This window comes from Lycium ferocissimum, chromosome 5, assembly GCF_029784015.1.
Source record: "Lycium ferocissimum isolate CSIRO_LF1 chromosome 5, AGI_CSIRO_Lferr_CH_V1, whole genome shotgun sequence".
In the NCBI taxonomy this organism is placed as follows: domain Eukaryota; kingdom Viridiplantae; phylum Streptophyta; class Magnoliopsida; order Solanales; family Solanaceae; genus Lycium; species Lycium ferocissimum.
In genome coordinates, this window is record NC_081346.1 from 62,598,640 (window position 1) to 62,611,467 (window position 12,828).

The following is a 12,828-nucleotide window of genomic DNA, read 5'->3' on the forward strand; positions in this document are numbered from 1 at the left end:
GTTATAAGCATTTCGGACATTTTGTGTAACCCTGTCTCTATTTCATTTTTTTCAAATATACATGGTATATACACAACCTACTGATCTACTTTGAGTTTACATTTTGTATGTTTGACCTTATTCCTTGATTGTATACTAATCCTTTTCCTTTTCATTTTTTATGTATGACCACCGCGCGCGAGTCCGAGGGACTCGTCTCCTCCCGCATTCGATGTTGGGCTAAAGCCCAACGAAACACTTTTATCGAGTCAGCCCCATCAGCTGTGCAAAAATCTGGGCCAGGGCCCATAACAGCAGCATCAGTCCGCAGCAGCATATATAAATCATTATTGGGCCAAAGCCCAACAGCAGCCCCGATTGCAGCAGCTCTTTTAAAAATGGGCTGAGCCCATTTAAATTATCTACTCCTCTATTTATTTTTGTGCATTTAATTATGCAACTAACTTTTTGTTTATTTTGTTTTCTCAGTTTAGATAAATCCTAATGAATTAGTGGGTTTAGCTTTAGTAATGGGTAGTTAGTTTAAGGAAGACTAACAATCAATTCCATAAGTCTACTCTCTTCTTTTCATGTGAAAACTATTTGTAATATCTAATATTTATTTTATTTGGAATAATTGATTTGCAAAATAGCATGACTATATATTTTAAGTAAAGGGAATCATATTTTATTCTTACTATCATATACATTTCAAAACGTCACTAATACGCAAATATGAACTTAAGTATATTTTACAAACATTGTTTTCAAGATTCATCCAATTATACATATTTTAGCCGAGCATAGTTAAATATTTAGTAAAAAGGAAAAAGAAAACTCATCATCTTTTGCATTCTATTTATAAAATAAGTCTAGATTTTCTACACCCCTATACTCATATAATGTAATTTTATCCTAAAGTTAAATTGGCTAGATCTTCTCTTGAAAGCTTCTATTTATATGCGAATCATTTATTTTGCAAGTCTCATTTTCAAAATAACATTATTATTTAAAGTTTAGCAATATTATTTAAAGCCTTAGCATATTTTTAAATCTTATTTTAAAATGGCATTTTTATTTGAATCTTATTTAAAGCCCTTTTGTGCAAGTTTTGTTTTAAAATGGCATTTTTATTTAACGCCTTAGCATATTTTTTAAATCTTATTTTAAACAACGCTATTATATATTTTTTTAAAACCTTAGTAATATTATAAGCCATTTTCTTAAAATTTAGGCATCTTATTTAACCTTAATTAATTAACCTAAGTTTGGCCGGTAAACCGTAGTTAACGGATCCTAGAGGATGCCTACCTAACCCCTTCCCTTTAGGATAATTAGAACCCTTACCTAGAATTGAAAATTAAGCAGACCATTAATGGAGGTTTAGTTAGCTTTACCTTAGTTAATAATTAGGTGCCCTAATTCACCTTAAAATTAATTAGGTGGCGACTCCTAAAATAAAGCAAAAATAGGAATCTCCAATATGTTGTACCTAATTTAACCCGGTCTAAATGGGGTATAACACTCTCTATATACACACTACAAGAAAGTATAGAAATGACAACAAAAAAATTAATATTTGGCAACAACTTAGTTTTATTGTTGGCAAATGAACTTTATTGTTGCCAAACAATTTAATTTTGTTGCCATATTATTGATTATTGTTGCAAAAAGTACTTTTCGCAACCAAAAAAAAAAAAAAAAATTGTTGCACGTCGTTGCAATAACAGCCATTGGGAAAAGTTTATGCAACAATTTTTTTTTTGTTGCCAAAAGTACTTTTTGCAACAATAATCAATCTATGGCAACAAAAAATAATTTGTTGCCCAATATCTTTTTTCTTGTAGTGATAAAGCAATCATAAACAAGTCTCAGATGACATGATGTACGTAGTAACATAACACGTGTGTTTATTTCTCTCCTAATAAGAGCTTTCAACCATCTACTTCGACTACTTCTCCCAACAATATTCACTTTCATCAATTCATCTTCGCAACAATCGGTAATCCAATTTGTCTTCATTATCCATTCACTTTTATTTCTTTAATATCCAAAATTTATGATGTTTGTTTGGTTCACAAAGTTTTAACACTTGAATGATACACTGACATTTCAATAACTCAAGCCTTTTCAGTTGTCATATAAGAGTATTAGTAGCTTATTTTTGGCTTGAACAAAAATCTTGTTTGTTGTAGGAACAGAACTATAAATTGAGACTTGACCAGCATGGATTTAAATGCCTCACCACAGCCGGAAGATGACGATGAGATTTTTGGACAACAATTAGAACATGCACTACAAGAGCCTGTTATATTACATAGTGATAAGCGTGCAAATTATGTTACAAGTGCTGCAGAGATTTCTCGTCGCGTATGTCTCTATTTCTACAGGTCGTTATATCAACTATTTAGCTGTAATACTACTTGAACTTGCTCCTTTATTGGGGGTTTGTTCTATATGGAGTAAAATATTTTCCGTGAAAAATGTGTTCTTCGAGATTAAATAAATTTCTTACTTATTTTCTCATGTTCGATTAGTTAGTAGAAAACATTTTTGAGAAAATATCCACCCAACCCCCACCCACCAAACATCCACCACACACCTCTAGCCCAATCCCCACACCAAAATATAGCCACTTAAATTTTCCATATTTTATAATTTTTTATAAAAGTAAAAAAAAAAAAAAAAAAAAATCTCAAAAAAATAAAAATAAATAAATAAATAAATTTTTTTGGAGGGCGGTGGGGGTTTGCAGGGGTGGATGGCGTAAAATAAACTTTTCAAAACTATTTTAAAAAAAAATTGTTTGGAGGGTGCTTAGAGGGGGGGGGGGGTTGAGTTCGAGGGAGGGAAGGAGACAATTAATATGAATTGTTACTTGTGCGACTTGTTTTGCCTATTTATATTAGGGAAATTATTTTTCTCATTTTTAAGAAATTTTTTTCCTAAACAAAATGTTTCCCAAAATTTTGACCAACCAAACATGAGAAAATTGAAAAATATTTTGCTCCGTACTGAACACACCATTGATATTTCTTTTTTACTTGTTGTTGTGTGTGTATGGGAGTGTTGAATTTCCTTCAAAGCGTCTCTGATTTCTCTCCTTCCAGATATTCCAGATGATACATTGAGGGATCATCTTGTAAATGCTTCTGATGGACTTATCAACTCTGAAACTGTTCCATATGACAAAATTTTCCTTCAAGCTTCTTGGTAATGCCCCACTTAGTCCAGGAAGGAATTGCTAAACAAAACCCATAGACTTCTAGCCACTGTACAATGCAGAAACAAATGATGTACATTCTTACAATCATTTTCAGACATGTGGCATCGGTTAAACAGATTAAGGCCATCTTGTTAGAATTGCACCCAGTACTACCAACCAGGTAAAACCGGTCACTTTTGTGCCAAGCTATGTTGCTCGGACTCTCCAAAATTGATGCCACACCCTATTGGATCCTTATAAAATGTACTACTTTTGGAGGATCCGAAACGCACCCGTCACCAAAAAAGAGTCTGAATAATATAGGAGCCAAGTCTTTAAGGCAAGCTTTTTTTTTTTTTTTTTTTTTTTTTTAATAAGGGAAGAAGGAGTGCAAAGGCAAGCTTTTCTTTAAGATTGCTAGTTTTATACATATTTCAAACAGATGAACAGTTTCTTGAGAAAACATTCTTTCCCTTTTTCCGCAAACCCAAGTGTTGAGTTTTCTACAATGATTGGTTGCCTGAAGCAGAGATGAAGCCTTTGGTGGTGATAAAACTACCTTGGTACACTAGTTCGAATTCATGTTAATCTGAACTATTATATGTTGGCTCAAAATCCTTGGATGGGGCCTTAGGCATAGCATGCTTGAAGAATGCAGATCTTAGTTGAAAATAGCATTTGGCCATGAAAATTCTAAATGGAAAACACCTAAAACCCTGTTTTCATTTTCAGTATATTCAAACAACCAAATATTCTTTCCAAAAACTATAACCAAACACAACTCCATCTTCAACTCCAACTTCAAAATTTCAAATAAATTGATTTGGTTTTCATGGACAAACCTCTCCCCCCCCCCCCCCAAAAAAAACCCTATTTTTTTTTTCCATTTTAGCCAGTCAGGCAGTTTGGGCTAAGCAAATGGAAGGGAAAGAGTGGAAGTCGCTTAGGTTGTTGAACAGATTATCATCTGATTAATGTGGGTAAACTCAGCATTATTGCTGGTAATCTGGTTATCTCTAAGTTAGCTATCTATTTTTGGTGCCACACTTTGTACCTCCTCTTACCAATCTCGTCTCTGTCAAAAGGGGGAGAAAGTAAAAGAAATAGAACTTGCTTCTTTGTTCTTGTGAATTTTATTATTGTTGAGACTTCATTTTCTTTTTAATTTACATTTTTCTAGATTCCCTTCTCTTACCTGTCAAAAATTTATTTTCTAGTTTGCATGCCCTATTTCTAAATGTTGTTTGTTTTAGGAGCGGGAGGAAAGGATTCAAAGAATTAAAAGACAATGTCCAGATGATAGGCCAGCACCAATGCGGGATGAGATCTTTCAGACAAAGAAACAGAAGCCTATCAGCAAACTTCCTCCAGGTTATTGTTTTTCCCTAGTGTGCTAGTTGTATAAGACCTGCTATGCTTGTGTGCACACACACGCGCTCTCTCTATTGTGCTTATCTCTTTTTCTCTGTGTGTATGAATTATTGAAGTGGCAATAGATTCCTGCTTCCCTCTGTATAGTTCATCTTTATTTTTTGTTCTTGTCATTTGTAACTCTAGGTTGCACATAACTTTATTGTGTCTTCTTTGACTATTATTTTAACACAGGTTCTTGCTTCTCTCCTTTTTCCCCGCCTTTTTTCTCTTAGTTCGATTTCATCATTATATTTTGGATTGCTTATGCAGGTTGGTTGGATTGTCCTGCATTTGGATGGAAGATAGGTTGCATTATTCCTTCAAATGTTCCACTGGGTGAAACTTTCAACAACTGTGTTCTTCCCGGCAAAAGATGCTCGTTTAGGCAAGTCCTCCACCAACAAAGAGTTTTAGGAAGAAAGGTGAGTGTGTTGACCTGAATTTGGGTCCCTGTTCATCCACTTGACGTGGATTTATCTTCAAAATGTTTGATTTCTTACAGTAGTGATGATATGCTCCCTCTGTCTATTCCTTTACAGTACTTTCTTGTTGTTGGATTTTCAATGAAGTAATCTTTAATAATAATAAAAAAGTTTGATTCCTAGATGTTATCATAAGGCAGAATTTTAAAGTTGTTTGAAGCTTTTCTTATTTCCTTGTTGGTAGTGCTTTTATTCTTGTATATATCTTGTAGATTCGAATTTTGACTTAGATAACAAGTCGAATCAGTTAACAAGCTGCTGCTTATGAATAATGATCTTAGAGATGTTTTGTATCCTTTGTCTTGGAGATGTTTTATGTCAAAGCCGAGGCTTATATTATGTTTTATTTTGCCACTTAGTATGAGAGAATCATTTGGTGCCTTGTTAATTTGTCCTCTTAATTCATTTGGCTTACTTTGATTATCATTAGATGCCTTGTTAATTCTGACCCCTTAATCCATTTGTGTAACCTTGACCATTGAGGATCTGCTAAATTACAACTGACTCATTGCATGTTAATTTCAGTTTGGTATGGTGATTGATCTTACAAATACAAGTCGATACTATTCATTGTCAGATTGGAGGAAAGCAGGCACCAGGCATGTAAAGGTTGGTACATGGTAATAAAGTCATGGAGGAGAATAGGTGGTGGGGGAGTAGTTTTTCTCTTTGATTATGGTTGTTGTCCTGATTTTTACTCTCAATGTGTATTAGATTCAATGCAGAGGCCATGATTCTGTACTCGACAATGTGTTTGTAAATTTATTTGTCTATGAGGTAATTTTATATATGTTAGTTGCATTTTTAGTTGAATTTCGTACCTGAGAATGAGCTTACATTACTTAAAATAGTGAAATTTTGTTTATTTACCTTTATCCATCCACGATAAGATCTACGCTGTTATAGATTTACTATCATATATTACACTTGGTGCAATTATTAGTGCGTGTTGTTTGTCAATCAAAGTGGAAAGCACAGTTGATCACTAGTTTGTTTGTCATCTTCTAGGAATAGAAAGAGAAAAAGCTATTTTGAGAATGGTAGGGTAGATGTTATGTTATTGTTTATATTATACTATGAATGTACTCTGCTCTTATCAAAGAAAGAATGTACTCCATTGTTTCAAAGGGAACCTTCGCGTAACGGTAAAAGTTGTCGTTGTGTTACTAGGTGGTCATATGTTTAGGCAATGAAAATAGCTCTTGCAGAAAGACAATGTAACAGTAGATCAATAGACCGAATATAGTCACCTCTCTGGACCACGAACAATGGAAACTTAGCGCACTAGGGCTATGCTCTCTTATTAACAGGAAAGGGAACATTGTTGGATCCTGCATCTCCTATTTGGATTATTCCAATTAACATAAGATATCACCGGGAGCCTTGACACAAGGGTAAATTTAGGGTCTGTCCTTCCTTGGAACCCACACATTATGGGAGCTTAGTGCGCTAAGACTATCCTATCTTATTAATAGGGAAACGAACATTGCTGCTTTCTGCATCTCCTTCTTGGGTTGTCCCAATTCACATAAGATAACACGGCTTACCTTCCCCTTCGCTCCTCCTCCCGGAATCCCCGTAAAGAAGATGGTTCAGTTGCACCAAGAATCACCTGATTTTTGGGAAGGAAAACAAAGCATTATGAACTTGAACATCCTTTTAAAGGGTTTTTTATTTGATGCGAGAAGTTGCGGGAAATACTGTATCTGCACTGTATTTTTCCTTGTCACAAAAAAAAGTACTATATTTTCTCAAGAGTATATGGAATGTCTTTGGTTAACCTCTAGTTAGGTTTTCTTAGTATAAGACTCAACATTGATGAGAAGAATGCTGTCATATGATTTTTATTCTATTTAAGGCTTTAAGCAAATCAAGGCTAACTTTTTCACATCCTCACTGAATGCTATATGCTATGAAAGGAATTTGATACTAATATTTATGGCTTGTATCAGGTTTCACAATTTCTTGCCCGCCAGAAACATGTACAGAAGTATATTCTTGTGCATTGCACACATGGGCATAATCGCACTGGGTTTATGATCGTTCATTATCTTTTGAGAACGCTGCCGATATCTGTCACTCAGGTCAGTAATTTTGCGATACTACATCCTTCTTGTTTCAAATTTATCCACATATATCTGAGTATGAATAATCAAAAATTATTATGCAGGTACTTAAAAAAATTTCTGATGCTCGTCCTCCTGGGATCTATAAGCCAGACTATATTGATGCCCTATATGCCTTCTATCATGAGAAAAAACCTGAAATGGTTGTTTATCCTCCAACACCTAAGTGGAAAAGATCTTCTGAGCTTAATTTGAATGGAGATATGCCAGATGATGATGACGATGGAGGTCCTCCGGCTCCTTTGCCTGTATGTGTTTCTGCAAGAGAACTTTCCCCTTTGATATTGTTGGCACTTTATTCACGGGTGAAGTGTTTGGTTATTCCTTCTCTGTTGAAAGTTTAAGCCTTCCGTTTCCACTAGTGCGGTGTTCAATTTGATTGAAAGTGAACACTAGTGGTACCATTCTAGTGGCACTCAACATTAGAATGAGAAACCCATCACTTTTTGATACTTCTACGGTGAGGAAGTAGTGAAACTTGAGTGTGAGTGCAATATTAAGCTTGATTATGAAAATCACCAATTCATGACCTTCCCAAGCATTTTGCCAACGGAGCTTGCAAATGAGAAACTCTTAGAGGAACGACCTTGCAATACTTGGGATGCTAGGATTGCTGCAGCTTTTTAAAGACATGATCTGGCCATTAAGCATCATGCTTGTCAAGGCTAGATTACTTGAGCCACCTTATGTGAATCTACTTCCGTCAACCATAAGACATCTTCCATGTCTAGTCGTTTGTCTTTCTTCTTGGTTCGATGAAATTTGAACCAGCAAATGTCAGTGAGGAATTCTTTTCCTTGGACGCGGCGTCAACTGTGCTTCAATTCCAAACTAGTTTTAGTTAAGGATATGAATCCTCTATATAATGTGCTCTATTCGGCCCAGTTTCATTTCAATTCTGGAATGATAATAAAAAAAATGATCGCTTGTGCTCCTTTATCTATCCGTTCGCACCCACCAGCCCTTTGGTTCATAATTCCATTTCCTTATTATGTGATGTTAAAGATTTCCTAGGATTGTTGTTTCTTGACCAACAGTCATACCTTTGTTTTCGTCATACTTTTTTTAATTCTTGCATTTTTCTTTTCAAACCTGTTGTAAAAAACAATTTTCTTGAGCCGATCAGGCTATTGGAAATAGCTTCTCTACCCCACAAAGGTAGGGGTAAGGTCTGCGTACACCCTGTTGGAATTAATGCATTCATAAGGATACTATCCTTGACTTTTATGTTTTCTAGGAGTCCTTTATTATTTCAAGAATATCATTTAGTCTTTCAATATTATCTCTTAGTTTTTCAAGAAATCTTTTAGGAGTTTGTGATACATTTATCTAGTGAATTGTGATACATGTATCTAGTTATTTGTGCAAGACTTTTGAATTGATTTTCTGAGTAGTATAAATAGAGATGTAATTGATGATGTAATCATCTCAAGTGGCCTTAAGTAGCCTAATACAACTTGAGCATTCTCTAAGAAAAATATTCTCTTCTAGTCTTTCCTACAAATTGGTATCAAGAGCGAGCTTTTCGTTCTTAATCTGGGGTTAGATGAAGAAAAAAATTATTACATCTAAAACAAATGAAGGGGCTGATTATTTAGTTGTTCTTACTCCATTTTTTGATGGAAATGACTTTGAATACTGGAAGATAAGAATGAGAACTTATCTAAAAGCTGAAGGTTTGTGGACTATTGTTGCAAATGGCTATGAAGAGCCGTAAGACGATGGTGAACTTTCGGATAGAGATGAAAAATCTTGAGGCTAAGAGTCGTCAAGATGCAAAAGCTTTGAGCAAAATTCAAATGGAGTCTCAAGAGCATTTATTTTGCAAAAAATGCTACTTGTGAGACTGCAAAGCAAGCTTGGGAGTCTTTGGAAGCTGCGGTATATGGTGACGAAAAGGTACGCACTATCAATCTTCAAACTCTTAGAAGAGAGTTTCAAAATTTGAAGATGATAAAATCTGAAAAAATAGATGAATATTGTTAATGAAATGAGAAATCATGGTGATGAAGTTTCTGATCAACAAGTTGTGGAAAAGATTCTTATTAGTGTCACAGAAAATTATGAGTATATTGTTGCTATCACTGAGGAGACAAAAGATCTTTCTAAGCTTTCCATCAAAGAGCTAGTTGGATCATTTCGTGCACACGAGAAGCGGAGATTTTTTCGTGAGGATCAACCCAAAGAGACGGTTTTCCAGTCCAGAACCAATGAGAATTCTCAAAATTTCTCAAAGAATCAACAAAAAAAGAAGTACAATCCAAAAAAAGAAGCAGGATCGTGATGGCTCTACTAAGAAGGTTGAAGAAAAAGGTGAGAAAAGTACTAGTCTTTTTTGTAAAATTTGCAAAAAGACTAATCATAAAGCAGAAAAATGTTGGCACAAAGGCAAGCCCCAATGTAACTTTTGTAAAAAGTTTGGCCATATTGAGAAGGATTGCAGGCACAAGCAACGGGAGCAAGCAAATTTCTGTGAAGGAAAAGAGGAAGAAAAGGCAGCAAAAAGCAATGAATGGTATGTTGATAGCGGTTGTATCAATCATTTGACTGAAGATGAAAAGGCTTTCCTCTCAATTAATCGCAGCATCACTTCTAAAGTGAGAATAGGGAATGGAGCCTTAGTTGATGCAAAAGGTAAAGGTACCATTTCGATCAACAGAAAAGAGAGCGGTAAGCAAATTCATGATGTTCTTTATGTTCCTGACCTGGAAGAAAATTTTCTTAGTGTTGGTTAGCTCATGGAAAATGGTTATTCTCTTGTGTTTAGAGATAATTATTGTAAAATTTATGATAAAATTGAGCCAAATCAAGTCATTGTTGAAGCAAAGATGATAAAAAGAAACTTTCCTTTACAACTTCATTACAATGCATCCAAAAATAAAGTTGTAGATGATTCACGTCTTTGGCATAAAAGGTTTTGTCACTTGAATTTTCATGGTTTGAAGCTTCTCAAGCAAAAAGACATGGTGCAAGGCCTTCCTGAGATACATACTGAGGTGGATCCATGTGAAAGTTGTATTATGGGAAAGCAACATTGAAAGTCTTTTCCAAAAGGGAAGTCTTGGAGAAGCGGTGTACTTTTGGAACTAATCCATGAGTACATTTATGGACCAATGAAGACTCCATCTTTGGGAAGCCAAAGGTACTTTCTAATTTTTATTGATGATTTTTCAAGAATGACTAGGGTTTATTTCTTGAAAGAAAAGTCAGAAACATTTGCTACGTTCAAGAGATTTAAAGCCTTTGTTGAGAAGCAAAAAGGCTGCAGCATCAAAACCATTCGCAGAGATAGAGAAGGTGAATATACAAGTCGAGAATTTGAAGAATATTGCAAAAATGAAGGCATTGAGAAGCAACTTACAGCAGGGTACACTCCTCAACAAAATGGTGTATCTGAAAGGAGAAACAGAACCATTGTTGAAATGGCCAGAATGATGATGAATGAGAAAGGGTTGCCAAAATATTTTTGGGTAGAAGCAGTACATACAGCAGTGTACATCCTCAATAGGTGCCCGACAAAAGCATTGAAGGACAAGACACCAGTTGAAGCTTGGAGTGGAATGAAACTTTCTGTAAGTCATTTTAAAATTTTTTGGGTGTATTTGTTATGCTTATATACCTGCTAAAAAAAGAACAAAATTGGATGAAAAGAGTCAAAAATGTATATTTCTTGGTTATAGTGATGTGGCAAAAGGCTATACGCTTCTCGATGTCAAAACTAACAAACTTGTTGTTAGTAGAGATGTCATTTTTGATGAAAAAATAGCATGGAATTGGAAAGATAAAAAGGTGGAGAATACTTCTATCATTTCTTTAGATGTGCCAAGTCAAGAAGAGGATGAGGAAGAGGAAGATGTCCCTCAAGGGGGAGAAATCTCAGATCCAGAAGATAAAGAACCACCTCCAAGAGGAACAAGAATGTTAAGTGACATCTATCAAAGATGCAACTTTGCTTGCATTGAGCCAGAAAATTATGAGGAGGCAATAAAGCATGATGTTTGGAAGAAAGCCATGGTAGAAGAAATTCGGATGATTGAGAAAAATAATACTTGGGAGCTTGTGGATGTACCCAAAGAAAGAGAAGTTGTAAGTCTAAAATGGATTTACAAAATCAAACTCAATCAAGAAGTAGAAATTCAAAAGCACAAAACAAGGTTGGATGCTTGAGGTTTCACGCAAAAGCCAGGTATTGATTTCTATGAAACTTTCTCTCCAGTTGCATGTCTTGAGACAATTAGAACCTTGATTGTTGTTCTTTGCACAAAAGAAATGGAAGACATTTCAACTTGATGTTAAGTCTGCATTTCTAAATGGAAAACTTGATGAAGAAATTTATGTTGAGCAACCTCAAGGATTTTTTGTTCAAGGGGGAGAAGAGAAGGTGTACAAGCTAAAAAAGGCTCTTTATGGGCTGAAGCAAGCGCCAAGAGCCTGGTACAATGAAATTGATACATACTTTCTAAAAAATAATTTTCAGAGAAGTAAAAGCGAAGCCACTTTGTATGTGAAGCAAGAACATGGCAGCATTGTCATTGTTTTCCTCTATGTGGATGATCTGATTTTTATAGGAAATGATCTGAAGATGATACAGAAATTCAAGCAAGATATGATGCAAACCTATGAAATGAGTGATCTTGGGTTGCTACATTATTTCTTGGGCATTGAAGTTTCTCAAGTGAAAGAAGGAATTTTTATTTCTCAAAAGAAGTATCCTAAAAGTATTCTTCAAAAATTTAAAATGATGGATTGCAGGTCTGTGGCCATACCATTTGCAGCAAATGAGAAGTTCAGAAAAGATGATGGAGCAAAGAAAGCTAATAGCTCACTTTACAGGAGCTTGATTGGAAGCCTGCTATATCTTACTTCAACAAGACCTGACATTATGTTTTCTGCTAGTTTATTATCCAGATTCATGCAAAAACCAAGCCAAGTGCATTTTGGAGCTGCAAAGCGTGTTCTACCTACTTGCAAGGAGCAATGGATTATGGGATAATGTACAAATTTGATGGAGATATGGACTTAATTGGCTATTCTGATAGTGACTGGGTTGGAAGTATAGATGACATGAAGAGTACTTCTGATTATGCTTTCTTATTTGGTTCAAGCATTTGTTCTTAGTTGTCAAAAAAGCAAAGTGTTGTTGCTCAATCCACTGCCGAAGCAGAATATGTCTCAGCAGCTAAGGCTACTTCTCAAGCTATTTGGCTTAGGAGAATTCTTGAAGATATTGGTGAAAAACAAAAAGGAGGGACTGTTTTGTATTGCGATAAAAAATCAGCGATTGCCATTGCCAAGAATCCGGTCAACCATGAAAGATCGAAGCATATGAAATATAAATTCTAATCTAGAAAGCAAGTAAATTGATCAATGGGAATTAAGGAATCCATTTCTCAAGTAATGATCCAATCTATTTCACGAATTATAAATAATAGCAAGTTTACATTAATTAGCCTCGGACAATGACTCTAAATTAACTTCTCCCGAAGATTAACTAGACTACCCAATTGAAGATCCCTCAAGCAATTAGGAGCATTAAGAACACCCGAATATGGCTACAAGTGGTATCGCCTATTCCTAGGTCAATTTCCATTAGATGAGGGTTAACGCCCTAAATTCATGTTAA

At 35.1% G+C, this 12,828-nt stretch overlaps 1 protein-coding gene across 1 annotated transcript; it reads left to right on the top strand.

Moving 5' to 3' along the window:
- The first annotated feature begins 3,258 nt into the window (after positions 1-3,258).
- Positions 3,259-8,223, top strand: LOC132057898 (uncharacterized). The gene is made up of 8 exons (XM_059450486.1): positions 3,259-3,365; positions 3,714-3,747; positions 4,438-4,555; positions 4,868-5,019; positions 5,605-5,688; positions 5,794-5,856; positions 7,032-7,163; positions 7,250-8,223. Exons 1-8 carry the CDS (start codon positions 3,259-3,261, stop codon positions 7,547-7,549), a joined length of 990 nt encoding a protein of 329 aa, XP_059306469.1. The 3' UTR covers positions 7,550-8,223.
- Positions 8,224-12,828: the final 4,605 nt, after the last annotated feature.

Bases quoted from the DNA above. Each gene is read 5' to 3' on its own strand.
- LOC132057898 (XM_059450486.1), top strand. From the start codon at position 3,259: ATGCAGAAACAAATGATGTACATTCTTACAATCATTTTCAGACATGTG. The intron at 4,556-4,867 runs GTTATTGTTTTT...TTGCTTATGCAG, and splicing joins TATCAGCAAACTTCCTCCAG to GTTGGTTGGATTGTCCTGCA. The intron at 5,857-7,031 runs GTAATTTTATAT...GGCTTGTATCAG, and splicing joins TAAATTTATTTGTCTATGAG to GTTTCACAATTTCTTGCCCG.